This window comes from Tursiops truncatus, chromosome 9 (genome assembly GCF_011762595.2).
Source record: "Tursiops truncatus isolate mTurTru1 chromosome 9, mTurTru1.mat.Y, whole genome shotgun sequence".
In the NCBI taxonomy this organism is placed as follows: domain Eukaryota; kingdom Metazoa; phylum Chordata; class Mammalia; order Artiodactyla; family Delphinidae; genus Tursiops; species Tursiops truncatus.
In genome coordinates this window covers 91,540,424-91,568,262 of record NC_047042.1, presented here as the reverse complement: position 1 = coordinate 91,568,262, position 27,839 = coordinate 91,540,424, and the positions used below count along the sequence as shown (strand labels likewise).

General features: G+C 46.0%; 1 protein-coding gene across 2 annotated transcripts in view; it reads right to left on the bottom strand.

The window, feature by feature from the left end:
* The window catches only part of TBXAS1 (thromboxane A synthase 1), a 150,480-nt gene that overhangs the window by 56,961 nt on the left and 65,680 nt on the right, over positions 1–27,839 (bottom strand). For both annotated transcript variants that reach the window (XM_019946603.3, XM_019946536.3), the window contains exons 4-7: positions 26,329–26,425; positions 18,357–18,473; positions 2,305–2,393; positions 405–553 (exon numbers count right to left, since the gene is read on the bottom strand). In XM_019946603.3, the coding sequence (XP_019802162.1) occupies positions 405–553; positions 2,305–2,393; positions 18,357–18,473; positions 26,329–26,425 (452 nt within the window). The remainder of the gene's footprint in view (positions 1–404; positions 554–2,304; positions 2,394–18,356; positions 18,474–26,328; positions 26,426–27,839) is intronic.

Sequence of the window (27,839 nt, the reverse complement as noted above, 5' to 3'; positions counted from 1 at the left end):
GGGTTCCAGTCTTGGCTCTGCCTTTCTAAGCCTCAGTTTTCTCATCTGTAAAGTGGGGAGGAGAATGCCTTCCTGATGGGGTGAAAACCAGCACTAACAGAGGCGATGCAGGCGAAGCACTCAGCCCGGTGCACGGCGGCCATGCTCGCTAAGGCAGTGATGAGCCAGGCCAGGGCTACCTGTGTTGGTAATAAGTGGCGCCAGACTGGTGCAGAGGAGCCTGGGCGGCTCCAGGAAAACAGGGGCTCTGCAGGGCAGACTCTGCAGGGTGACTCTCAGAGACACCCTGAGTACCCTTTCCAGGTGGCAGGGGCTGAGCCCCGAAGCTGCCTGGGGCCACCGGGGTGTCACGGGGTCTGCCCAACTTGCCCAATTTACCCCCCCTCCACAGGAGCTGCACTTACAGATTAAAACCAGGATCGGTTTGGGGATGGAGGTTGCGAAGAAGCGCCGGCAGTGCTTCACAAAGGGGTGCCCGGGAGCCTTCTGGGAGTTCACCTGGGCGCCAAAGGCGACGCTGGCAACCACATCTGTGGTGTAGCAGCAGTAGCACCTGTGGGAGAGAGAACAGTTTGCGTTTGGAAAGGACTCAGCCACGGGCCTCCCCATCCTACGCACTCCTGGAGGGGCACGACTCCATCGTCTACCTGTTTGAAAGGGGAGCTTCTGGCAGATCCGAAGCGAGGTGGTGGGAGAGCAGCCCCCAGGATTAGATCCTGGGGGCATGAGAGCAGAATTTGAGGGGGAAACATAAACACATAACAGCCCATCTAGACAAAGTTGGGGGAGGGGAGGAGAGCCTCAGGTATTCAACTTTCAGCCTTCCGGTAGCTGCAAACCGGACTCAGTCAAAACCAAGACGTACACTTTACATTTTCCTCCCCAGGAAGGAGGGAAAACACTTGACCCGAAGCCTATGTGCTTTACAGAGGCCTTGCAGAGGCGATCCAAGGCCAGGGCCTAACGACTGATGGATGTACAGCAAATTGTGATTGATGAAATTCACAGCCTGGTTTTCTAGTTCTATTAGCTCTGTCTCCCTCTTCTTCCTAGTGATTTTACAGTTTTCGTAAGAGCAACAAACAAAAAACCGGGGCCCTTTTAGGCTCAAATAAATACAAGACAAACTTTGGTACCAGCTTCGTGAACATGCGTATATTATTATAGGAAACACACATCGCACTTTAGAAACAAACACAAGGAAAAGGGTCTGGCAGTAGCTTCAGAAAAATTAACCTCTTAGGCTCTAGGAAACCTGCCCCCCAAATGGCCCTTTTAAGCTAGAATAATTCTTTTTTGCTATGTCATAGGGGTAGCAGGTTGCTTGTAAAAGGCTCACACGGGGTGTTCATATCCTTTTATAATGAAAAGGTCTGTTTTTCTGGCTTGAGGTAGGCGCGTGCTTAGTTCCTTTTCTTCATAAATCCTATAACCAATCACTTATCGTCAAGGACTACACGACATTTCCTCCGGGTGACGTCTTTTATTCTGACTGTTTTTACTGAAAACGTTTCTATAATCGATGACACATTTCCCTGTGACAGCAAAAACAAGAATTCGACTACTGAATGTGATTTCTTCTGATCCTAACTGTTGACGATGTAAAGGTTTTAAGAGTTGTTTACTTTGTTTTTATGGCTGCTGGGCCCATCTTATCTTTATCCAACTCACCATCTCATGACCAGAGAGAATGTAGAGGAGAGAGTTTTGTAGACAATACGGTAGAATGTAAATGCTGGTGATGATTATGTTATTATTTTATTAACAATGATAATAAGAGCGAGTTGGCTTCTGGCTAATCTGCTGTGTGACTCTTCATCTGGTATAAACCATAATTTAGCACAGGACAATTAGGCAAAAAGCCAGACAGTCAGTCGTTTAAACTGAGGGCCCACCACTAAGTCCTGGCTTCTAGCCTGAGGCGTGCCACCGTTTTTCTTGAATTCAAAATGCATGGACTCCTCCCCCCCAACCCCCCGCCCCCCAGGACCCTGTCCTTTCTGCCCAGACATATCTTGCCCACTCCTGGGTCTATAGAGGTCGGAGGGCAAGTCCACCCACAAAACACTGCCCACTCAGGGTTCCCTCCACAAGCCACAACCCCCTGGGCTTCGTCTGCGTTTGCTTCACATTTTCCGTGGGTTTCATTTCTTCTTCTCAGTCCACCCATACTTTTAGGAGCTTCTAGCATTTCCATAGTTTGCTGGTCCCAAGGTAATTGTCTGGCAATTACGTACAGTTACAAGAAGCAGCAATTCAAACGCGTGATTTCTCATCTGTAATGTAGCCACGCGGCGCCCTTACCTCTGGATGTCGAAAGCGTCCCTGGATTCTGCGTAGTGCTTTAAGTGGGCCAGGAGCAGGTCGCAGGCTTGTCTGATCAGAGGTATCATCTGATAGCAGATAACAGAGGTGTAATTAGGACACCATGCAGGGAGCACACCTAAATTAGCTGCAGATGAAGAGGTTATATGCGGTGCTTCCCGGAAAAATGGTCATCGTTTCGAATGTAGCTTTCACGCACCTAAGATTCAAGAGGAAGATCTAATACTCACAAATATTATAAAATACGATCGCTGTAAACGTCTATTTTAGTTGAAGCAATCTGTTTTTTTTTTGAAAGCAAAAAGAAGGAAGGATTTAGAGTAAATACTGTGAAATAATTATGAAAATGATCATTAAATGCTTAGAAATGAGACTCAGTACTCAGTTTCGTGACATTTGGTTAGTATTAGAGAGTAAATAGGCCACAATCCATATGTACCAACTCTGGAATTAGCCCAAATCCCTGTTTGCTTGGTTCCAATTATACTTCAGATCCTCCACTAGCATATAGAATCTCAGTATTGAAAGGAACCTAAGGTCGTCCATTTCAACTTCTTGTTCAGTACGAAAGTCATTTGTACAGCATGTGGATGGACGGTTATTCACTTCTGCTTAAGCTGTTCAAACCTTCAAATATAGGGAACCCTGGACTTTAAAAGCCTTCAGTGCCCATGCAGGACAACTACTGAATTTCTTTTTTTAATACTAAAATGTCTTTATTATGGAAAACACCTAACATTCACACAGAAAGAAAGAATGGTATTATGAACGTTCACGTAGCTGTGATGCACCTTCAACAAATTTCGGTCTCATTTTGGCTACCCACTACATTGACCCCGAAAGTCCGGCTTGAGTGGGTGGAATTCTTTGTGGAGCCTGATGGGCACGCACGTGACCTTTTATTCTCTCCTGTATGTTTGAAAAGCCAAGTCGGAAACGACGAGGGGAATCTTTTTTTTTTTTAACATCTATTTATTTATTTATTTATTTTAAACATCTTTATTGAGGTATAATTGCTTTACAATGTTGTGTTAGTTTCTGCTGTATAACAAAGTGAGTCAGCTGTACGTATACATATGTCCCCATATCCCCTCCCTCTTGCGTCTCCCTCCCACCCTCCCTATCCCACCCCTCTAGGTGGTCACAAAGCACGGAGCTGATCTCCCTGTGCTATGCGGCTGCTTCCCACTAGCTATCTATTTTGGTAGTGTATATATAAGTCTATGCCACTCTCTCACTTCGTCCCAGCTTACCCTTCCTTCTCCCCGTGTCCTCAAGTCCATTCTCTACGTCTGCATCTTTATTCCTATCCTGCCCCTAGGTTCATCAGAACCAGTTTTTTGTTTTTTTTTAGATTCCATATATACATGTTAGCATATGGTATTTGTTTTACTCTTTCTGACTTACTCCACTCTGTCTGACAGACTCTAGGTCCATCCACCTCACTACAAATAACTCAATTTCGTTTCTCTTTATGGCTGCGGAATCCTTTTAACCAGTGTACATTATGGGCAAACATTGTAGCTAGAGCAACATGCTGTGATACATTGTCCTGAGCATTTCTTATGGAAAACATACTTTGAAATGTTACTTACGCTTAGAGTTTACTTTTTTGATACCAAAATATCAGTTCCTGAGATCAGGAGAGACTTTTGTCTGTTTGTTCATTTTTGTATCCCCAGCACTAAGAACAGCACTTGGTATATAGTAAAAATGGAAACAGCATTTCAGGTGCAATCCCGTAAATTGTAACTGGATCCCTTCCCTGCAAGTCAGTTGCAAAGCCAGGGGTACATGTTGACTTTTTGAGAAGACACATAACACAGACATATATTGGCATTCAGGTCAATGAAAACCACAAGGTTTCTTTCCATGAGTCATCATCACGTGCAGTTGATTTTTTGACCCTTGAGGGTCCATTCGTTGGAAAGGCTTTACGCTGACCTAACACGTATTGCTGTAGAAAGTTGTCCCACCATCTGTTCTGAGCAGGGCCATCTCTTACCTGCCCTGAGACAGTCAGGTGATTGGAGAGGCCCAGCAGGGGGGCCAGCCTGGGCTGCTGCTGCCTGAGGCTGGAGGATCACAGGGTCTCGTTGGACCCCTCCTTCCTATGGCCCCCTCCAAGCCAGCCCCATGTGCTCTGGGATGTAAGGAAAGTACTGTGTCCCCAGGGACCCCACTGCTGGCTGTGGGAGTTGGTCCTGAGAAGCAGAAGGGCGCCCCTGTTGAGTGAGACTGAGTGAACTAGTCTGAGTTCAGGGCTCCATGGCCCGGGGCGGGGACAGTAGCCTGGGTGGCACCTATGGGCAGCTGGTCAAGGAGCAGATGTGCAAAGCAGAACACACCTACACACCCAGTGGAGGGATGGCAGAGCGTCTGAGACCCTCCCCTTGTATTTTGTTGCCGGGACTCTTAGAGGGAGTATCTGGAGAGGAAATCTGGGGAAAAAGAACTTTCTGCTCATCAAGCCATAAGGGCTTAGAGCACTGGGGTGATTGTACTCGGTGTGGGTGGACCAAGGGTGTGCTCACACATTCAAATGTCATCTCCTGTGTCCCTGGCTATTCCTTCTTTGTTCCATTTGAAATTTGGTCAGTGTGCCTTCTAAGCCTTTAGTTTGTTGCTATGTACACAGGATCGGACACAGAGCTGTGGCCCTCCACTAGACTTTAGGCAGCCACGGAATTGGTCAGTATCACTGTTTCCAGCTCTCTGGTCAGCTGTGCATGACCCACCAGGCAGCATCTTATCAATGTCGGTGGCGGAGGACTTGTCAAGTAATTTGCCAGAACAGAAGTATAATTTACCTCATCTACCTATCCTGAAGTCAGCTCAAAAAGAAAGAAGAGGAAAAAATGAGGATGACTCTCCTGAATTACTATCTTGGTAATTCTGAGCGGACGCTTATGACTGCTGCATTCTTTTCTAAATTCTCACAAGCCATCAATTTAATAATCCATCAGTACAAAAGTGTGGGCAAACGGGTCACTTCTAGTAGCCTCTAGGCTTTTACTCTCAGTAAATCTCTGACTAACTTAATGCTGGAGAAGTTAGTACTATCTAAGTCACATTTCTACGACTAGCTCACTGACTACATTCCTTCCATTATTTTAATAAAATTAGCGGTACAAGTGAACTCTACCTTAATGCAATCTCATATACCAAAATGTCTTTTAGATTTATTTCAGAGGGATAGTAACATGGTCAAACGAAGAATACTGTTTGAAAGGAAGTCTCTTTAGATATCAAACTTGAAGCTTCTTTCATGCAACAAAACTGGGATGCAACATAAAATTTGATTTACACGCAGCTCTTCAGAAGCATGCCCTGTGTATTAAGAGGTAAAGAGGGGTCTCTCCATATTGAATCCAATCGTATGCCTGGACAGTGCAAAGTGGAGGCTGGACCAGCTGCCCACCATCAGTTCTTCTGTGTGCTGTGATTAGCATGCTTTGTCGTCGGCTGGCGTGATTATAATTTCTACCACACTCTGCCTGCTGTCTGTTGAGCTGAATGGATAATGACATTTTTATTTAGGTTAATGTGATATGAGATGGGGCATGTACTATGAAAAATGTTTTAAAAAGCGATGCAGAGAAAATATTGTAAGACACTGGAGCATGATCTGTATGTTGGACAATACCATCACTTCAGGTTTGCTTCCTTGCCTTATACCCAAGCAGTTATGGAATATTTACTCTTACACGAGTTGCATACAAACAAAAGCTCTGTCTGATGGGCTTGCAATCATCTTTATACAATCCACAAACCCCACAGTTATTCCCCTAGATTTGCAGACAAGCAGGCATAGGTGGCTTGTGCAAACACACATGCACAGATGAATGCACAATGCTATCATCACACAGATCTTAACAAAAGACTCTCATTTGGTTGCTCTGTTTCATCTTCTTTGTAGGATAATGAGTGAGTTCTATTTTTGTTTTTTCCACATTTTTTTCCTAATGCACATATGTTATATTCATAATCAGAAAAAATATTAATGTTATTAATTTTTAAATTAATGATTAAAAAGAATGATTTGGGGGAAGGATTATAGTCCAGCAGCCAAGCCTGGGGATAAAGTTTCCCATTTTGCATCTCTCACCTCTCACATTGGTTATCTTTTTCTTTTTTTTTTTTTTTAATTTATTTATTTTTGGTTGTATTGGGTCTTTGTTTCTGTGTGAGGGCTTTCTCTAGTTGCTGCGAGCGGGGGCCTCTCTTAATCGCGATGCGCGGGCCTCTGACTGTCGCGGCCTCTCTTGTTGTGGAGCACAGGCTGCAGACGCGCAGGCTCAGTAGTTGTGGCTCGCGGGCTCAGTAGTTGTGGCTCACAGGCCTAGTTGCTCCGCGGCACGTGGGATCTTCCCAGACCAGGGCTCGAACCCGTGTCCCCTGCCTTGGCAGGCAGACTCTCAACCACTGCACCACCAGGGAAGCCCCCTGGTTATCTCTTTTCTAGATGATGCTGAGTGTACGGATGGTCAGATTTTTGGTAACTAGCAGTAACCATCAAGGGAAAAGCAACATCCGCAGCCTGGGAAGGAAATTCCCCAAGGAAGGAAGTCCTTGCTCACCTGGAGTTTACTGTATAATTGCTTAGTTAAAAAAAAAAAATGGAATCTTTACGGACTGAGTCTGAGGAAGTGTGAATCAAGGTGTAGACAGAGGACAATAGAGTTAATTCCAGGAGGTAGAGAGGTCTTCTCGAGGCTAAGACTCTGAAGTTGTAAAATACACTTGGCCTGGGGAGAGAAAACACTCAAAGCCAATAATTAGGTTTCCTCTCCTTGGCACTGTCTAGTTGTGTGATGGGCAAATAGCTTAACCTCAATAAGTCTATTTATTCATCTGCAAAATGGGAATAATAATACCTCTGTTGAAGAGTTGTGTCCAAGATTAGAAACAAAATGTGTGCAAGTTTTAGAAGGCAGTGAGTGTTCCGAGCCTGGCGGCTGTCCTCTGGAAGAGTCCCATGCTCCCAGACTGGTTGGGGTGCCTGGCATCATTCTCTCTTCTCTTCTTCCACGCGGACGGTGTCCTATTGGATCCACCTGTCTTGCCTCACCATGTTAACATCACTTCCTCTCTTACATCTGTCCCTGCATCTTTTTCTCCCTAGGGACCACTCTCATTCAGGCTTTGCTGCCTGTGACCTGGAACATAGCTATCATCTATGAGGCATCATCTATGAGATCATCTATGGGATTCTTGAGAACAAGGACCATATCTTAAGCATCTTTATAGTCTGAGTAACTTGTGTAGTGCCTGGCACATAGGTGTACTAAGAAAACAATTTTTGAAAGTGCCTCCTGTCTTTTCACTTTCTAATCCATCCTGTACTCAGTCACTAGATTGGTCTTCTGAAAATACTTGTCATCTGAGCAATGTTTTGTTAAAATTCTTTGGAGATTCCCACTGACTTAGGGATCGCATGCTGGAGCCTTTACTGCCCCCAACTAGGAAGCTGCCTGCTCTTAGGACATAGAACAAGCTTCTTAGAACATAGAAAAAGCTGTCTGCTCTTAGGACATAGAACAAGCTTCTTATCCTACCCTCCAAAGCCCGCTAAGAACTGAATCCTGCCAATAACCATGTGAGTAAGCTTAGAAACAGATCTCCTCCCAGTTAAGACTTCAGATGAGATCACTGCCCAGGCCAACAGCTTGACTACTTGACCTTGATGCAGAGGCACCCAGCTAAGCCATGCACAGATTCCTGACCCACAGAAGCAATGAGCTAATAAAGGGTTGTTGTTTTAAGCTAAGTTTTGGGGTAATCCGTTACACAGCAAGAGATAACTAATACACTTTCAATGACACCCTCTTCTGGCAACTGTTGTTTGTTGTCATGTATTATTGAAGTTTTTGGTATTTGCTCTGTTAGAAATGAGCACAGTGCAACACATTCAGTTGATTCTGTAGAACAGGATGACTGAATATTCCTTGAGGGCCTTGACATAGAAGGTGTGTAAGAAACGTTAACAGAGTGAGGTGCTCTTTCCATTGCAGCATGAATGCAGTGCAGTTTGCTGGGAGCTGGTCCTGAATGAAAGACCTGAGACCCATGCTGGTTCTACCTCTTACTTTGGATGAGTCGTTTGAATCTCTCTGAACTTGAGTCCTCACTCACTCCCAACTGAGGGGCTATTTGCAATGAGCTGCAGAGTCCCTTTCCATGGACACGCTAGGATTCCGAGGTCACTAAGCAGCAGCTGAGACAGTTGCTTGGGGACCATGGAAAGAGCAGGCAGCTTCCTAGTCGGGGGCAGTAAAGCCTCCAGCAATGCCATCCCTGAGAAGGCCTTTTGGCATCTGTTTGACGCACTGACTTCAGAATTACATAAAGATCTAAAAGGCAGAATCTGATTATATTTATGCTTACATAATTTAATAAAAGTGAGACTCCAGATCCACTGACTCCTGGCTTGTTGCTTTTTTCTCCAAAATCAGCATCCACATTCCTTTTGCTCCTCGGTTAATTAACTTCTAGGTTATAATTTTGCTCAATGCAGCTCTGATGCCATGAACTTGAAAAGCAAGCAAACACGCACAGTTAAGCCTCTGGAGCTCCTGGAAGTTTGCGGAATGGAGTCAGCCTGAGTGCTGGGGGGAGACACGTTTCCTGAGCAGGGAGAGTGTCTCTCCTGTGTCAACTCAGACTTCTAAACTGAGATGCCCACCCCCCCTTCCACCCCCCCACATGGATGGTGTGTAGGCTGGGTGCCGCACCTGTCCATACACGAAGAGAGATTCAGAGAAGAGCCCGAGCAGAGGCTGCCACTCTGAGATCAAACACGGCCCCTGGGAGCCACCCGCCTGGGAGCCACGGCAGAGCAGAGACTCCAGAGGGACCACTTGCGGTTTCCCTGCTCCGCCCCAGGGTCCAGGGGACGTCTGGCATCTTGGAGGCTAAACAGCTGAAGTGGAAGCCCTCTTCCTTACTCCCCGCCGCTTTCAAGGATTTAATAGCTCCTCACTCTACAGTGAAGTTTGTACCAAGCCTTCCCCTGACACAGAACAGCCGACTCCATGCCTCTACGTCTTCTTCCAGTTTCTCCTCACTAATCCCTTCCACGTACGCCGTGTTCCAGCCAATTTGTACTGCTCTAGTCCCTGAACACACCCTGTACTTTCTGTCTAGATGCCTTTGTTCCTGCCGCTTATTCCACCTGCAACGCACCTTCTCCCTCCGTCAAAACTCAGCAAGATCTTCAGGGCTCAGTTCCAATGCTGCTCCCCGCCCTGCCCCCTAAAGTGGTTTCTGATGCTCAAGAGAAGATGTGCGCTCTGTCACTGTCCTGGTAATAATGCAGGAGTTTCTGCACCTTCTACATTATAAACCCCTTAAAGACAGGAGCTGATAAATATTGGTTGAATTTTATGAATTTAATGTTTCATTCTGTTTGGCATTCTTAGACCTGTTTATAATGCTGTTTAGGAACTCATCAGAGGGGGGATTTTCTGAATAAATAAGAGTCAGCTAATGGAGATGGGAGATGGTGTGTAAACATATTGTTGGATTAGAAAATAGAAAAGTAACATGTTAGAGTGCTCTAAACTGGTGACTAATAAATGTAAAATTAATACCAGTTAACGAAACTTGTAGCCTCCTTCTGCCACCCAGATATTAAAAATATCCATGACTTATTTTATGCAAAATCTCCCGCTGGTAAGTATCAGCTCTAGCCGTCTAGGTGAATAATCAAGTGTCATTTCTAATAAGTCAGTGGCTCCTGTCAAGAGTTGTAACCAATGAAAACTCACCCTGATGAGGTGGTGGCCACTGGTGTTGCCAAGCAACAGGCAAGCTGGGAGGCACGTTTAGATGCTCTTTTAGATTTAACCAGCGGCAAGTCAGAGTGACATTATGATGCTGGCAAAGGAAAACCAAATTATAACCCAGGATGGGGTGCCCATGATGAAGAGTATGTTTTCTTTTGAATGCAAATGGAAAAGGAACATGTTTAACCAGAATTTAAACAGTCCATCATTATACCAGTTTTAATTAGGAGACTAGGTGTCAGTGGAATACAACTGTGCTGCAGGATAATGGTCTCTTGCTGCTAGATAAATACCTAGACGTTCTGGAAACTGGGCAACTGGTCAGGCAGGGACAATGTATTTTTGGACTCTGAAGTATTTATTACCACAGCCATACTTGGTTATAATGACTTTCATTTTTATTGTCTGGAAGGATTAAGAAATAAAAGCAAATATTAAAAATAGGCTTCTGGAGGCAGATGCAGCCCAGAGAAAGCTGCTTGCTCCAACATTGCAGGAAGACCATGTTCTGTGACAGAAGCCCTCGTGCGTGATTGTCTGAAGCGTTTACAGTGAAAATTTAAAGGCCAAACTAAACTGTGATGATGACTGTAATTCTGCAAAGACTTTTGCTCTGAAATGGTCATGGCTAGGCATTTACTCATAAGCTGGCCAGATCAACTTAAATTTTTAAAAATTGTAGTCATCCCCGAGCAATATGTCTTCTCCAAGGCAGGAAAGGCCTAGAGGGAATAATAACCACATCTGTCTCCGTCTTTAAGATTCGTACATTATTGACTGTGTCTTCCTGACAGGAAACATCTGGATGAAAGTGAAAACTTAGGCATTGAGCTGGATCAGCAGTGACTGGGAGGGATACCAGCCTTCCCTGTAGGTCTGATTTTTCTGACTTTTCTTTCTTTTTTTTTTTAAAATAGTCTGGTCAATCAAGATTTTATTATGTGCGATTTAAAGGTCATTAAAAATGCTGAAGCTAATTCTTTTTTTCTGGCTGCGTTGGGTCTTCTATGCTGCGCGCGGGCTTCTCATTGCGGTGGCTTCTCTTGTTCTGGAGCACAGGCTCTAGGCGCTCGGGCTTCAGTAGTTGTGGCGCGTGGGCTCAGTAGTTGTGGCTCGCGGGCTCTAGAGTGCAGGCTCAGTAGTTGTGGTGCATGGGCTTAGCTGCTCCACAGCATGTGGGATCTTCCCAGACCAGGGCTTGAACCCATGTCTCCTGCATTGGCAGACGGGTTCTTAACCACTGCGCCACCAGGGAAGTCTAGTCTGACTTTTCTTTAGCTGAGTCCCCATGTGCAGAGATATGATTTGCTCTTACTCTTGGGTGACACACACAGCCAGCTTCAGGCTCTCCTGTTTGGAGCTGCCAGTTCTCTTCTATCCACTCAGTGGGTCACCATCAGCTTAGTTCTCTGGACAAATGAGCAAATGTCCACCACTTTTATGGGGCTTTGAGGACTGAGAAGATTTGAGCTGCCGTATTGGGTTGGATCTGTGGTCCATCCAATGTGGAGCTTGGTCTCTGCTAGAAGTACTTGGTAATGGAGTTCCCCATGCATCTGCCTCCAAAGGCGTGGTGCTCAAAAGCCTCACTTCTCTCAGTAGCCGACTATGATATTAACGCCCCGTGTTTTCACTTATTGAAAACTTATTTGAACCCAGAATAAACAAAATTAAACAGACTTATTTACTGCAGTTTCCCCCCCAAGCTTTTAGTATGCACAGTGAATCCCTATGTGTAGAGGAAGCCCGTTTACAATATTTTACTGAATTAGATGACCATGGGGCCTTTCCAATCCTCAATTTCAAATCCTTTTCCCTGGTAGTTATTCATAGCTTGAAGTTCGTCATCATATAAGTACGGTTTACATGCTTTTCTCCTAAATGTATTATTTTAGTCTTGCTTACACTGAAGGTTATCTGACACTTTTGTGCTGACTTACACAATCTTAGAAACTTACTCCAACTGATTTAATATTTTTCAAACCAGAAGAACTTAGACAAATATACAAATGCATAAATTTCATGGTCGTCTCCCTCTCTCAGATGAATTATAAAATTTAAAAATAAAATTAGTGCTAACCCGGGTCCCCAGGGAATCCCCTTATTTATGTATTTCCTCAGAGAAGGATTAATTCAGCCCCAGTTTTGTTTCTTGAAACTAAATCTATTTACTTCCTGACCCATAATAAATTTTTACACAATCCCAGCGTTACTTATTAATAGTCTTTGGTAAAGAATCTAGCAAAAGAGTCTGTAAAAATCCAAGTCCACTGGTTGCCCCTTTAAAAACAATTAACCTCTTAGGAGATGGGGTGAAAATTCCGATAGGCTAATCAGACAGAATTTTCCCTAATAAAAAAATCAGTTGTTTTCCCAGCAATGCTCAGCCATCCTTTCCTATAAATCCCAATAACTTGTCTGTCACTGGACTCTGATTTTGATGGTCTCTTCCGGGATCGGGAATGCACCAATCAAATTCTCACTGGTTCTCTATCTCTCTATATTATCCCTGGTAAGACATAAACCCAAAACCAATTTTATTTTAAATAAAACCATGGATTCATGATAGAATGCTAATTTTAAAGTAACTTTCAGGCATTGTTGGCCAAGACAGCCTAAAATCCACACAAATAAAGACAGTGCCATCCAGAACTTTATGAATATTAATGACACCTACAGTCACAGGGAGTAAAGTACTTAACTTAGGCTGCCAGGGGCTGAAGGAAAAAGCCTCAGAATTCCAAGGGAAAACACATCTTTATTTCAAGAATAAACTCTCAAGTTTGATAATAAAAGTCCCAAAGCAACTTACTAATTCAGAAAGGACTGGAGATTATTGACATTCCATAGCTATTTGTGGGAAAACTGAGCCAGGTTCCCATGTCCCGGGGGAGTGCGGGCTCCCATGGGTTCCCCGAGCTTCTCTCTTCTGTCTCCTCTGCCCCAGGCCCTCGGGGAGCCTTCTTCTCCTCTTTGCGTCTCTGTGACCTGCTTTCTCTGTTTCTACATATGCCTAGACTTGAGACCCTCTAAAGAGAAAGCCAACAAACGGCCACATCCTCTTACGTAATTTTTCTTTGATGAAATTATTTCCTTCTTGTTTCCCTTTTATCTCAGTTGTAACATATATCCTTAGGTAGAAAGCTTCTTGGTTCTGTGATTCCCTATCCATCCATCCATCCATCCATCCATCCATCCATCCATCCATCCATCCATCCATCCTCCAATCCAGCAAATCACTGTTGAGTGTCCGTTATGTGGGTCATGCTATACAGTTAACAATAAAGAAAAAATAAGTAAAATAAATGGAATGTTAGCTGGTGATAGCACCACAGAGAAAAATAAAGCAGGGGAGGAGGATGGGGTTCTGGGGCCCAGCTCTTACAAGCCTGGGGAGTCTGTGGGTCTGAGAAGGTCAGACGAGGGACCAAGAGGAGGACTCGCACCGCCAGTGCTTTCCAACAGGGCTCTAACCAGGATCGTGCCAGGGCACTTGTAAAGCATACAGATTCTCAGTCGCCCTAGAAATTGTCATTCTGTAGGTCCTGGGGTGGCTGGAATTATGTGTTTTAAACAAGGGTACTAGGTGATTTGGGCGCAGCCCTTGGTCACACAGGGTTTGAGAACAAGTGACTAGAAAGGGAAAGCCCATGTGAGGTTAAAGTCCAGGGAAGCATCCAGAAACTTGGAGGGTCCCGGGCGCTGGAGGAGGAGGCAGTCAGGACACTGACGTCTGGCAACCAGCCCTCCCATCTTTCTCCCCTCCACCCATCTTCCGTAGGATAGGAAGATCCTCCATCCGGTCTACGCTTTGGTGTAGAGTGACACTCCTTGCTCAGAGCCTCAAACCCTGCTCTTCATATACAAAGAGCTGCTTTAGGAATTAGGAAAACTTTTCACTCCCAACAAAGCTCGCAACTCCAAGACCATTGTCTCAGTAGGGCTCAGGAAAGCCTCATGTGCAAAACTGAGCAAAGACCTCCTCGTTCTGGAAGTTGCCCACTGCCGCCTCCTTCTGAAGCAATGATTCCGTGGGGGAGAGAAAATCCAGGACATGATTTATGGAGCATGAAACACACAGATATTGGCTTAACCCTTGAAAACTATTATCTTTGTCATGTACTTTTTAGTCCTCATGTTCCTTTCTTTTTAACCAGCATTTAACACCTTTGTCTGCTCCTTCCTCCTTGAAAAGCGTTTCCCTTCCACATTCTCCTGGACTTCAGTTTCAAGCTGTTCTTCCCAAGTCATCTCTGTAGGTATCTCCTCTGCCCCTCACTTATATATGGTTCTCCCCAGCCCTCTTCTCATGCTATATACACTCCTGGGGTGACCTCACCCATGTCTGTGTTTTCTCTCTCTTTTTTTTTTTTTGCGGTACGCGGGCCTCTCACTGTTGTGGCCTCTCCGGTTGCGGAGCACAGGCTCCGGACGCGCAGGCTCAGCAGCCATGGCTCACGGGCCCAGCCGCTCCGTGGCACGCGGGACCCTCCCGGACCGGGGCACGAGCCCGCATCTCCCGCATCGGCAGGCGGACCCCCAACCACCGCGCCACCAGGGAAGCCCTGTGTTTTCTCTCTTGTAAAAATTTTCTTTTTTTTTAAATTGAAATATAGTTGATGTACACTATTAGCTTCAGGTGTACTACATACTGGTGTGACATTTGCATTCATGATGAAACAATCACCACAGTAAATCTAGTAACCATCTGTCCCCAAAGTTATTACAGTATTATTGATCATATTCCTTATGCTGTATATTATATCCCCGTGGCCACTGTCTGTGTTTTTATTTTTTCATTTTTTTATTTTTGGCTGTGTTGGGTCTTCATTTCTGTGTGAGGGCTTTCTCTAGTTGTGGCAAGCGGGGGCCACTCACTGTCACGGCCTCTCTTGTTGCGGAGCACAGGCTCCAGACGCGCAGGCTCAGTAGTTGTGGCTCACGGGCGTAGTTGCTCCGCGCCATGTGGGATCTTCCCAGACCAGGGATCGAACCCATGTCCCCTGCATTAGTAGGCAGATTCTCAACCGCTGCGCCACCACGGAAGCCCCCTGTCTGTTTTTGATGACCATCTTTCCTACCCTTCTCTCCTGAGCTCTATATCTGCAGCCAACTTCTGCCTGATGCATCTACTTAGATGCCTCCCAGACACCTTAAATTCACCAGGTCTAAATTCTCCACAGGTGGGGACGAGGGTGACTAACTCTGCTCCGGAATGGCATCCTTTCAACAGAAACCCAAGAACCTAAATTGAACTATATTGAGTAGAAAGATGATTTCCAATGGAGCTTTAAGTTCACTTGTAGAATATGTTAAACAATGAGCTAGATCTGAAGCAAAACCCGGGTAATCTGTCTATGAAAATTTCTCTCCCCCTCCCTTGCCCCTCCCTTCCCCCTCCCTCCCCCTTCCCCCTCCCTTCCCCCTCCCTCCCCCCTCCCTTCCCCCTCCCTTCCCCCTCCCTTCCCCCTCCCTTCCCCCTCCCTCCCCCCTCCCTTCCCCCTCCCTCCCCCCCCCCCTTCCCCCTCCCTTCCCCCTCCCTTCCCCCTTCCTCTTATTTACGGCTACTAGGCGTCTCAGTGCTATGAACCACTTGGAGGAACTCTATTTTCTGCAGCTAATTCAGGCGCTAAGAATTTGATTTCTGAACCAAAAGGAGAAAATGCTTGGGACTTCAGGAGCCCTGAATTTGTTTGGGCAATGATGCTGTATCAGTTTCTGGAGTGTGTCCTGTAGGGTGTTAAAGAAATCTAGACCCTGATAAGATTCTTTTTTTTTTTTTCCTCTTCAGTGTCAAAAAAACTTCCTTTCTTACTTAAAAAAAAAAAATCAGATACCCTTCATCAATTTATTTTTTAACAAATGATAAGATTCTTTCTGTATCTATAGCATTGTCAAGTCATTGTTTACTCACAAATGAGGAAGTGGGATGCAACGTGTTGGAGCTCCTTATGTCAAGCCACAGTTTACCTACCTCTCCACCCCAGCCTTCCCCTTTTGGTTAACTCAGCATTTTAGTGACTAGGTGTAATAAAGGTGACCCAAATAATGCTTTACAACTTTTTAAAGAAGCAGGCCCTTCCTTCAAACAAATTCTCGTATGAAACCTCAGTATATAACAGGGCTGACTGTGGCGCAGGGCTCCTGGTTCCAGCTGTAGCAGGATACCCCCCTCCTCATGTTTCCTTGTGGGTAATTTCTACCAGTGGTGGTTCCCAACTCTGGCTTTACATCAGAATCGCCTGGGGAGCTGTAAGATCCCCTCAGACCCAGGCTGCCTTCCAAACCAAACCAACTTAATCTAGACGTGAGACCCAGACAGCAATGGTTTGCAAAGCTCCCCAGATGACTCCAGTGTGTACCTGAGGCTGAGAAAGGCTGGGTCCTGCCCTCCCTTATCAGGCCGAGGTGTTTAAAAAAGGAACTGAGCCTGCGTGGGCCAGCCCTGGGGGGACGGGGTGGGGGGGCATGTTAGTGTGCGCTCTCGGCTGCCCTCCTGCTGGGGGGGAGGCCGCAGCTGCCCACTCCGGGTGAAGCATTAGCAAGCCCACACCACCAGAAGGCAGACTATATTTCTCAAACAGCTTTACCAGTGAGAAAGGAGGTTTCTGTCTGAAACCTGTTTCCGTACCTCAGTTGGTTCCAAACTTAGGCAGCAAACGGAGGAGTGTTGCTTCTGATACCCCTAGGTTTCCAAAGAGGTCCCATTTGCTTCATCTCCCTTCCACCACCCTCCAGACAGTCCCTAGGACAGTCCTAGGGAGCTTCAGAACAAGATAGGAGAAGCAGTCAAGCAGAGAGCTTAAGAGCATTCTGGAACTGGGTTCTAACCTTGGCTTTGCCACACTTACTAGCTATGTGATGTGAAGTGCATAATCTCTATGGGCCTCAGTTTCCTCATCTGTAAAATGGGATTGATAATAGTATTTACCTCACAGAGATGTGGTGAAGATTAAGTATGCTAATACGAACAGGAAGCCTTACAGTGGTGTCTGGCACATGGTAAGAGCTGTGTGAGTGTTAGCTGGCTATGTAAAGGCTACGTATGGAAACACAAATCAAAACCGCCTTGAGGAAAGAAAACAACAGAAAAACCTCACTGAGGATGGGCAGGATCTCTCGTTTCTGAGTTTATTTGGATGGGATTAATTATGAAGTCTGGAACCCTCTCCTCTTCTGGGGGACTTCAGAAAACTTAGAGGAATTCAGCAGGACCATATGGGTGAACATCTTGAGTTGAAGCTCAGAGTAGCTCTCATGTATTGAACTGAAGACAGGCCACTCCAAGGCCAGGCGTTCTGCAACAGCTAGATGTGGTGGCTGACTCTGGAAGGGCACTTGCTCTGGAGTTTCCCATGTACCTGGGACTCACACCGAGGCAACCCTTCAGCCACGTCACATCAGAAGGGCTCAAGGGCTCAGTCATGAGCTGTTGCTGTTGCAGAATTCAGAACAGGCATCAAAGCCAGATGAGCAATTGAGGGGCCATCAGTGAGGATCAGGTGTGAGAGCACTTGGTCAGGAAGCAGGACAAACAGTAAGTTTTATTTATACAGCTGGTAGGGAAGGGTGGGTCCCTGGGTGGGGGAATGCGGCAGCCCCGGGTTTAAGAGCATCTTGTAAATGAGAATTTGCCCTTTGACCTGGCCACAAAGATTAACTTGGGCATGCCCACCCCCCTCCCAAGAGTTCTGCCCAAGGACATCCTCGTATCCATGGCCATCTCTTCCCTATTTCAGACTTGATTCAAAGCTCACCTTCATTTCAAGATGTTCTCTAGTTCCTTGCTATGTAAAGTGTGGTTCATTGTTCAGAAGCATCCACGTCACCTGGGAGCTTGTTAGAGATGCAGAGTCTCAGGTCCCACCCCAGACCTACTGCATCAGAATCTGCATTTTAACAGGATTCTCAGGTGATCCGTTACACATGAAAGTCTGAGGAGAGCCCCTCCAGTTTTCTCCTGGGTGCCCCCAAAGTGCCCGGGACAGAGCCTTGGGATTTAGCAGAAGTGCCCTGAGTGCTTGCTGACTCACTACAGATTCATGGCAACTGGGGCTGCGGAGGGCTGGAGAAAGGGCAGACACTCCAGTACAGTTTCCTGTGCTTTGGGAATAATAGGGAGGTTTGACGGGCATAGCGGGCGGGGCAACGGACAAGTGACGCAAAGTGAACCGGCTCCCATCATAATCTGGAGAGAGGAAACCTGCTCTTTATGGAAGAGAGTCTGCGTTTCCCAGGTCTTACCTCATTCAGCTTTTCAGGACTGAAAGCAGCCGTCAGGACACTTCTGACCTCTTCCCATCTTTTGTCACGTAAAAACAGGACACTGTTGGCTACTGGTTTGGGCTCCAAACCTGATGCCTGGTGGAAAGCGATTAGCAGAGAGTTAGGACACAAGGGAGCCCAAGACGCCTGGGTGGCAATACAGTCCACGATAAACACTCTGGTTCCAGTCACCCGTGACCAATAATTAGGAGACTTGTCTTGCAAGGATGTAAAGAATATAAAAGCTCATGGACAATGGTCCCTAGATCCATGGCCGAGGACCCACCAGGAGCAGATGGGGAAGCGCCGCTGGCCCAGTTCTATCTTGTGACTCTGTGGTTATCACCGTAAATAACTCAGCGGCGTCTGTGTGTTCTGCAGCCCCCCTGCAGAGTGGGGGTTCCCGGAGGACCCAACAGCTGGCTTCTTGGAGGTGGGCTCGTCTTTCCTGGGATTGAGTTTCATGTCTGATCTATTTGGCAAGGGGTTTTGTGTGGCTGGATTGGTTACGTTGGGCCAGGAGTTGACAGACTCGTGTCTGGGTCTTTGGAATATGCCTGGGGGTGGGGGGAGGAGAGGGAAAGGGGAAAAAGAGGGTCCTTCAGAAGCATATGCCCCAACAGAGCTGTTGCAAGAGAACTCCTTCCTGTCTTGATGTTTCTGTGTTCTTTCTCTCATTCATTCACTCATTCTTCTCATTCAGCGAATGTTTGTTGAATGTCTAATATACACGAGAAGTTGGCTATACGGTGCTGAATAGAGAAGACATTGCATTGGCCCTCAATGAGTTGATAGTCTAGTGGGGAAGCAGACAGTTACCTCCTAAACTAACAAATAGCTGTCATTACATTTCATGGGAAAGTGAGTGTTATGAAGGGGGAGAGAGGGCAGCGAGGTGAGAAAATGATAGGGGATTAAATGGCCAGGAAGCCTTCTCTGAGGAGGAGACAGTCCAGCTGAGTCTGGAAGCACACAGAAAATGAGGTCTCCTTATCCCTTCTTCCCAGGCCAGTCTCTTCTTTCCTAAGACCACCTACTCCCACCAAACGGTCAAAACTGGGGGCCCTCACAACTGTTCAGAGCCCTGAGCCCCAGGGCTGCAGGGTGAGGGGAAGTAGGGGGACTGGAGGACAAAGCATTCTTCAGAACTGCATGTGATATACGGTTTTGCTATTTCTTTTCACTGTTTTAATTATAGTTGAAACATGAAGCCAGCCACCGTTAACTCAAAAGCCTTGTAAAAACTCCTGTTCAGAGGAAAATGATAATTTTCTGATAAAATATGAACACTCAAAATAACCTATAATATGTAACTGCAAAGTATCTGGGGGGATTTAATTATATATTAGAACCAAGTTGCTGGGATATTTTTTCTGCAGAGAAATACCTCTCTATATTTAGAATAAAATTCTTTAGGAGTGCTGTGGTCACTATACAGAATTGTGGTTTTATGGAATTTTTAGAACATAACCCATTTGTTTGGGTTCCAGGATCAAAGGAGGAAATGGTACATTTTGTATACTGGCAAACGCCGGTCCTCTGTCACACTACCTGTCCTAAAGCATTTCGCTCCAAGGAAAGCTAGGTGGTGGTTTATGGGCTTCTGATGAAACAGAGGAAATTGGAGATAAGAGTCAAGGTTGACTGGATTTTGTCTCTGTCCTTTAGACCTAAGGATTGGCTCCGTGATAGTTTTTATCTTGCCCTTGGAGGACAAATCCAGCCCTCGTGCAATATGTCAGCATTGTCTCCCTACCAGCTTGCCATGACAATACTCTCCCTTCAGCCTACAACTCCCATTAGAATTCTTCATTCTCTGATGGAAGATTTCAGAAGCGTTGGTTAGAGTAACCAACCTATTTTCATTTCTAGATACGATACTGGAAGAGGGAAAGTGGCAAGTTGGTCATTTCAGAAGAGCAGTCGGTTGGTGAGGGGACGGTCTGACAGATTTTAGAATGCGTAGCTGGAAAGAGAAGGCTTGCAAGATCAGATCGTGGTCCTTAGTCTGTACTTTAAAAATATCTATTGAATGCGTATTACATGGAAGAGATTTGGCTCTTTTTTTTGACCCTGGGTGGTAGAATTAGGTTCAATGGTGGGAGCTATGGAGAAAATTCCAGCTCCTCTAAAGGAGAACTTCCCAGTAGTCTAAATAACTACTAAAAATAACCTGCCTTGAGCGATGAGCCCCTATCCCTAGAGCCTGTACCCCACTTCTCGGAAATTCTGAACAGGAGGTTTGAGCGATCTGTGGGCAGCCCATCCCGGGATGAGAAGCTCCCAGCTCAGGCTGCAGGGTTTCCAGTGCACAGCACAATGTTTCATATAAAACAATGAGACCTGCCTCAAAACAGACAGGGGTCAGGCAAATGAGGTTGCACACCTGGGTTTCTGATTCCCTGCAGTCTGTTCGGTCTTTTAAGTAAGAACGTCTACCTCTTGGAGCTGTGGACCCATCATGTGAGTTGACCCTTCTCCAATAAAGATGTTTAAAAAAAAAAAAAGGAGGGGCTTCCCTGGTGGCGCAGTGGTTAAGAATCCGCCTGCCAATGCAGGGTACACGGGTTCAAGCCCTGGGCTGGGAAGATCCCACATGCCACGGAGCAACTAAGCCCGTGCGCCACAACTACTGAGCCTGCGCTCTAGAGCCTGCGAGCCACAACTACTGAGCCCGTGTGCCACAACTACTGAAGCCCGCGTGCCTGGAGCCCGTGCTCTGCAACAAGAGAAGCCACTGCAATGAGAAGCTCACGCACCGCAACGAAGAGCAGCCCCTGCTTGCCACAACTAGAGAAAGTCCGCGTGTAGCAACGAAGACCCAACGCAGCCAAAAATAAATAAATAAGTAAATTTATTTAAAAAAAAAGAAATACAAAGTTGAAAAAAGTAGTCAGGTTTTGAATGCAGTGACGAGAGCTTCCCTAAGTCATGGGCCAAACCATTCTCATTTAAACTTAAATCTCCCTGCACCCATTTGAAAACCAGAATGCTTTCTTTTACTCGATGTTTTATTTAAGAGAAAGGGGACCAGAAACTCTAGATGAGTTAGTTTTCAAAAACTGTTGGTGGAGAGGGACTTGTTGCAGGTGTGGGCGAGGCATATTTGTGGCTAACTTCCTGAGGCCCCTCTGTCCCTTCTGGGTAGCAGCGAGCAGGTCCCTGGGGGTCCAGCACGGGTGGCCCGATCCATCTGGAGCCCCGGGTGGAGTCTGCCTGGCTCCCGAGCTCTGTGACCAGCTGCGCTTCTGCCCCCGGGATGGGGCACTGCTGCAGGCACAGGGGCTAATAAGGTTTCCAGGGCCATATTTGCCTCAGAACTTTAGCAGTCTCTGCCAGTGCCAAGTGTCGCGTGGTTTCACAGGAACTTGTCCTATGATTCCGACATCCGTGTGCTGAGAGGGTGAAATTAGCCTTGGAGAGGTTGTACCTGGGGAGCCAGGCCCTGGGGGTCCTGAATAAAACCACTCCCCAAATCTATCACGTGGCTTTAGATGTGAGTCGATGGTGTGAACCAGTGCCTGGAGAGCTGACCCCCATGTTGCCTGTGAGGCCCTGAGGGCTGGCATCTCACCCCACACATGGGTGACCACCACCACCTTCCACTCCACTCCACAAACATGTGATGGAACCTGGCAGTGGGCATGCCTGACCTGCTTGCCATGCTCATCTCAGACCAGGGCTCAGAGCTCCTGGCAGCAGGTTTAGTGATCAAACACACCCCTCTCCCTTCCCGTATCCAACTAGACCAACCCAACACGGGCCAAAGGCCTCCCTACCTCTCAGCACCCTTCCCACGGCTTTCCCAACTTGGGCCTTAATGACAGGCCAGGAGTACAGCGTTCTACTGCTGGTTAGGACCATTTCTGCTGAATCAAGTGGACCCAGCTCCAGTTTCCGCAGATAATAAAAAAAGAGCTGCCCGCGTGGCCTCATTGAGTACCCGATAGCAAGAGGAGCTCATTAAAAATACCTGCATAAAAATAGCCAAGTCCAGACGTGCTGGGGCAACTGAGGTTCTATCATGCTAAGGAGACTGATTGGGGTTTACAGATAAACTGTGGTTGCACCACTGGAAGCAACTTGAGGAAGTGTTGAGGGCAGTGATAGAGGCCCAAGGGGTCCATTCGGAAAACGGGCAAGAGAAAGCAGTCACGTTCCATGGAACTGAGCGCCTTGAAAATGTGAATGGGGAAGCGTGATATAGGAACGGCCACCCTGGGTCCAAGCCGTAGAGTCTGTTCAGCCCGGTGTTCTTGAATTGGAAAAAATATATATCATTCAACAATTTTTGAATTCAAGTATTTGCTCAATACTGACTTATGTCAGCGAGTTCCCTGTGGTGTCGTCCCAACTCCAGCCAGTGTGCTCTGTCAGTCCCTCATAGGATGCCTACAGGTCACACCAAATTTCAGAGCTAAGCCCAGCTTCCCCATCCCGGCCGCTCTCCATAGGCTGTCAGGGGCACACAGAAGTCAAACCTGGCTTTGTGAGCAGAGATGGGTTCTTACAGCTGGAAAATGAAATCATGCGTTATTTAAGTTCCTTTTCACTTCATGTATCAAACTAATATGCTGAGGTATTTTCTGTCTCACAGGGGACCATTTGGTAGAAGCTTGCATGGAGTAAGTGTTTAATGTTTACTGAATGAATGTATAATAAAGCTGAATTGCTGAACACTTAGGTAAACATGGCTTATCAGAGGGAAGGTGGCATGGTGTCAGGAAGAAAAAATCGTGCCACGCTAATCTCCTTGAGTTCTTTGAGCAGATAAATAAGCAGATGGATAAGGGGGAACCGCAGAACCCAATGTAATTTGACTTTCAAAACCTGTGAGAAAATCCCACTCTGAAGTTGGTTTTTTGAAGATTGAGTCACTAAGCATTGTTTCCTCATGAATATGGGATTGGCTTAAAGACCATAAACAAAGCTTAGGATAAGTGGCTACATTCCCAGATGGAAAATTACCAACATTGGGGTTTCCTAGAGATCTTATCTTTGATGGACCTTTTTACATGTTTGTGAATGACCTACAAGAGGATGTACATATTGAATCTCCAGGTACCACCTAGTTCTTCTGGGGAGAATGTCAAGTTGATGGAGAGTCAATTCTGCTTGAACGAGAATATATCGGATACTGAGTAGTCGTTATGTGTTTGGGCCCTGGGGTATAAAAAGAGAAGGACAGGGCTTAAAGTTAATCAAGTTAGGGTGAAAGCCATGCACTCATTCATGGTAAATTATAGGAGGCACGACGCGAGCGATTGTGAAAATGAATGATGCAGGTGATCAATGCTGTGAGCGTTCAGAGAAGGGGAAAAGTAAATGAGGGTTGAGGTAGGGAAAGCTTCATGGGGGGAGCAGAATTTGAGGAGAATCTGGACGAATACCAAGGGTTCGGATGGGTGTAGGAAAAGTGGAGGATTTTCTTGTTAATAGCAGCTAATGCACGGTGAAAACTTGTCTTGCCTGCGTGTAAAGCAGGAGTTACACACATCATCTCATTTAGCCTTACAACAGCCTAGTAAGGCAGAGCATATCCCTGTTTTCCAAAGGAAGAATGAGAGGCTTAAAGAAGTAATTTGCTCAAGTTCACATTGCTAGTAAATATAAGACCCACTGCTGTGCTTTCTCCAATTCTAGTGGAGGTGTCAGCATGAGCAAAGGCCCTGGGGCAGGGCTTTTGGAGAGGTTGCAGAGAGAATGGAGAGGCCGCTCCAGCTGGGGTGACTGCTTGTACTGGGGAGCAGTGAGAGCTGAGGTGGGCGCATATGTAATGGATCTAAATTATAGGGGCCCTTAAATCTCACCTGAGGAACTTGAACTCTGTCTTGAGGACGCTGTGTTGAGTGAAAGAAGGAAATTAGAACCACATTTTGGAGGTTGGGGCCTAGAGATCTTAGGGGGTGGGGAAAAATAGGGAGGGTAGACACATGGTTTGGAGGAGAAATGGACTGAAACTGGGCAGCTTGACTTGGTCTCCTCTGCTTGAACGTGTATTTTGAGTGTGTGTCTGCCCCTAGGACATCAATCCGAGAGCAGCTCTATTCCAGGTCAGCTCGAGGGGTCTTATACCTTGGTTACATCTTGGATGTCATGTGAACATGACGGTACGGAGGCACATGGCTGCCGTGTCCCATCTCACTGCTCAGAGGCTCAGCCGTGGCCAAGAGCCGTGGCAGCCCTTGGAGTGCTTTCCATGCCTGCCAGCACGCGGCTTGGCGGTCAGGGCCCTTGACTCACTGGCTTCCTCTGTTTCTCTAATCAACCTTCCTTGCTGAGTCTGGGGGAGCAGCAATGTATGACTGCCTTTAACCATCAGACTCAGTCTCTAAAATCCCGAGGCCACAAAAACCTTCAGGGGACTTTGAACAGGGGAGTAACAACAGAGTATCTGGGGGGAGAATCAAACGGAGGCAGAGACGTGGCTAAGCTTCTGTATTTCCTTCAGCCATTCTGAGGTGATGGAGGAGTTAGCAGGCCAGGCGATCACCCCCTCCCAGATCACCTCCTTCTAGTGGCCACGTGGTGCCTGGAAGTGTGCATGGTGCTCTGGGGCCGGAAGATGAGTGTGCTTTGGGCGAGTAACAATTACTCAATGAAACCTTGATAGTCCAGAGATGTCACCTAGGCAGCTATTACAATAGTGACAGTAGAAAGAGCCCTGGACTTGAGTTGGGAGATGGCACCTAAACCCTATTAATCTTCCTCCTGTGAGTCATGTGACCAGGGTTGTCACTTAACCTGAGTCTTAGTATCTTTGTCAGTAAGATAGAGATGATAATTGTACCAGTCTCATAAGTTCCTGTGAAATTTAATGAGGGAAAAAAAAAAAAAAACCCACTCTGGACAGCTCAACCAGTACAGAAAGCTAGGGGGCTACTGCTAATTTCTTTAGGACTCAGTCCCAGTCACCTTACGTCTAATAAGCCTTTCCTGGTTCCCATCCTGGAGGGTGCAGTGTTTTCCATGCTCACCGTACCGTATTGTACTGGTCTCTTTCCTCTCTGCCTCTGTCATTAGACTATAAGCTCCTCAAGGACGAGACTGAGTTTTCTATCTCTTTCTAATCATTACCTAGACAGTGCCTGGTATATATGGCAAGTGTGCAGAAGTTTGTCAAATAACCAACAAAAGAGTGCCTACATTGCTTACTACTCCTATAAGAATGGAAGATGAGTTTAATTTGCCAAAAAAAAAAAAAAAAAAAGGTTGGCTCATAGTGATTCTCTGAATTCTCACAAGCAACTATTTATCAACTCCCTTTAGACTTTTTCCAAAAATCAACATGAACGTTATTGATCATCTCTCCTAGAATTCTCATCTCCTCATTTTTGGAAAATATGGACAGCACTGAGCTTTGCCATTTTCTGTCACCTCTTCAATTCTTTGGGATTTCTCATCAAAGATAAAAAGCAGGATATGTGCTTTCAAAAAAAGATGGAATATGTACATCCTTTAGTGGGTTAGAGACTTGTTACTTGGGGATGAATTTCCCTTGTAATGTTACTTGTCTTCTTTTTCCAGCCTTAAGATGTTTATACTCTCTGGGAAGGATGTACGCGCGGGAAGCTTGATATCTTGCATTCCCTCTGATGTTTATTAACCTTGCTCGGTCTTCCTCGGTCACTTGACTGAGGTCACTTGACCCTCTGGATTCCTCCAGCTTTGAACACAGCTTTCAAAACCCTCCCGGTTTTAGAATTTTATTAGCCTCAACTCCTCTTGAGGTTTAGCTTTCTTGAAGCATCTCTTAAATGTAAATGCCATTCTTTTGTAGCATCCCATACATCCCTTTTGAAAACTCAAATTCACTGGGGAGCACAGTTTTGAGTTGAACTGATCTAAACCCTACAAAAGGCCCAATCACATCCCTGTGAGATGTGATGTGCGGTCCTTGCATCTTAGAATGATTCCCCATCCATCCATACGAAGAAAGAAAATTCCATACCATTCTGTTGGTGAAGTTACTGAACTTCTCAACCAATATCTGCTTGATCATGTCCGGGTCAGAGATAACGATAAACATCTGACGACCAAGATAGTACCTGGGAGGAATAAGAAAATCACTTTAAAATGTGTTGTATTTATCTGCCCTCTTCTCCTTTCCAAAAAGAATTCACAGTGGCTTAGAATGAAGGATAAAAGATAAATAGGAGGTAAAGGTGTGGAGAAGATGAGGAAATGCATGGCTGAGCTTGAGGAAGAGCAGAGCTGTGATGATCTAACGCCAACTTTCATTCCACAAACATCTATGGAATCCTGCTACACCTACCTGTGAAGAAGCTCAAGAGATACTTATGACACTAATGACGAAATGGAGGAGAGGCTTCGCCAGTCAGTGGTGGTGGTGAATTCCCACAGGAAGCTGCGCTTAAGGACGTGTTATGTTTATTAAAGTGCTGGGGCTCAAAAGTGCTGGGGCACAAAAGCGTGCGGACCCGGTCACAGCCTCCAAGGGTCTCACAGTCTGGTGGCAGTGACAGTTAGGTAATCACCATATACTGTGACATCTGGCAAGCATGGGTGACATTGGAGACACACCCAACTCAACCCCTGGAGAAGAGAGAATGAAGTCTTCCTAGAGGTGGTGCTTCCTAAAGTGAGTTCTGAGAGATGAGCGAGAGTTACTGCAGGAAGGTGGGTGGCGAAGGTGAGCGAGGGTGTACCGGGCAGACGCATCCGTTGTGCAGTTTTCCAGGGACAAGACTGCTTGGAGGAACTACGTGTGCTTGGCTACCAACTGTATAAAGCAAACGAGAGTGATGACAAGTGGGCCCACTGCATAATGCCACGTTTTTAGTACTGTATATGGAATTATATTTTCAGGATGTAATGTGATCACTGGCACATCCAGCTCAGATCAGTAAGGAACAAAGTCACACGACATGAAAGGAGCAAAGTTTACTTTGATTTCTTAGTTACTTAAAACTTCTCATGAGCTAAAAGTGTCTTTAATGTTTCAACTCTTCCCCTTCTCACTAACCAGGGGAAAAAAACATTTGTCTGGCACATGTCAGGCACCCAGAAATATTCATCTGAGGGATCGTATTTCCCAAAATGGTTAGAGAAACCTCTGGGACACAGGAATTCAACAGATGTGGTAGGAGGAAGAATACTAACTAGTTTTTAAAAATTGGTTTTAGCCAAGAAGACCAAAAATAACCCAATAAGGCCATAAACCAATGCTTTTGTAAACTTTATGGGGCGTGTCATGGAATTTTTTGAGAATCTAGTGAAAGCTGTGGACATTCTCCTAAGAAAAATGGACATTCACAGCATTTTCAGATAAAATTTGAGGGGTTCTTGGACCCTTGAAGCCCACTCTAGAGCAATGCTTCTCAAACTTAAAATGTCACCTGGGTTTGAAGAAAGAATGGCTGAAAATGTCTCCAATTTGGCAAAAGGCAAAAACTTACAGATTCAAGAAGCTGAGTGAACCCCAGTAGGAGGAACCCAGAG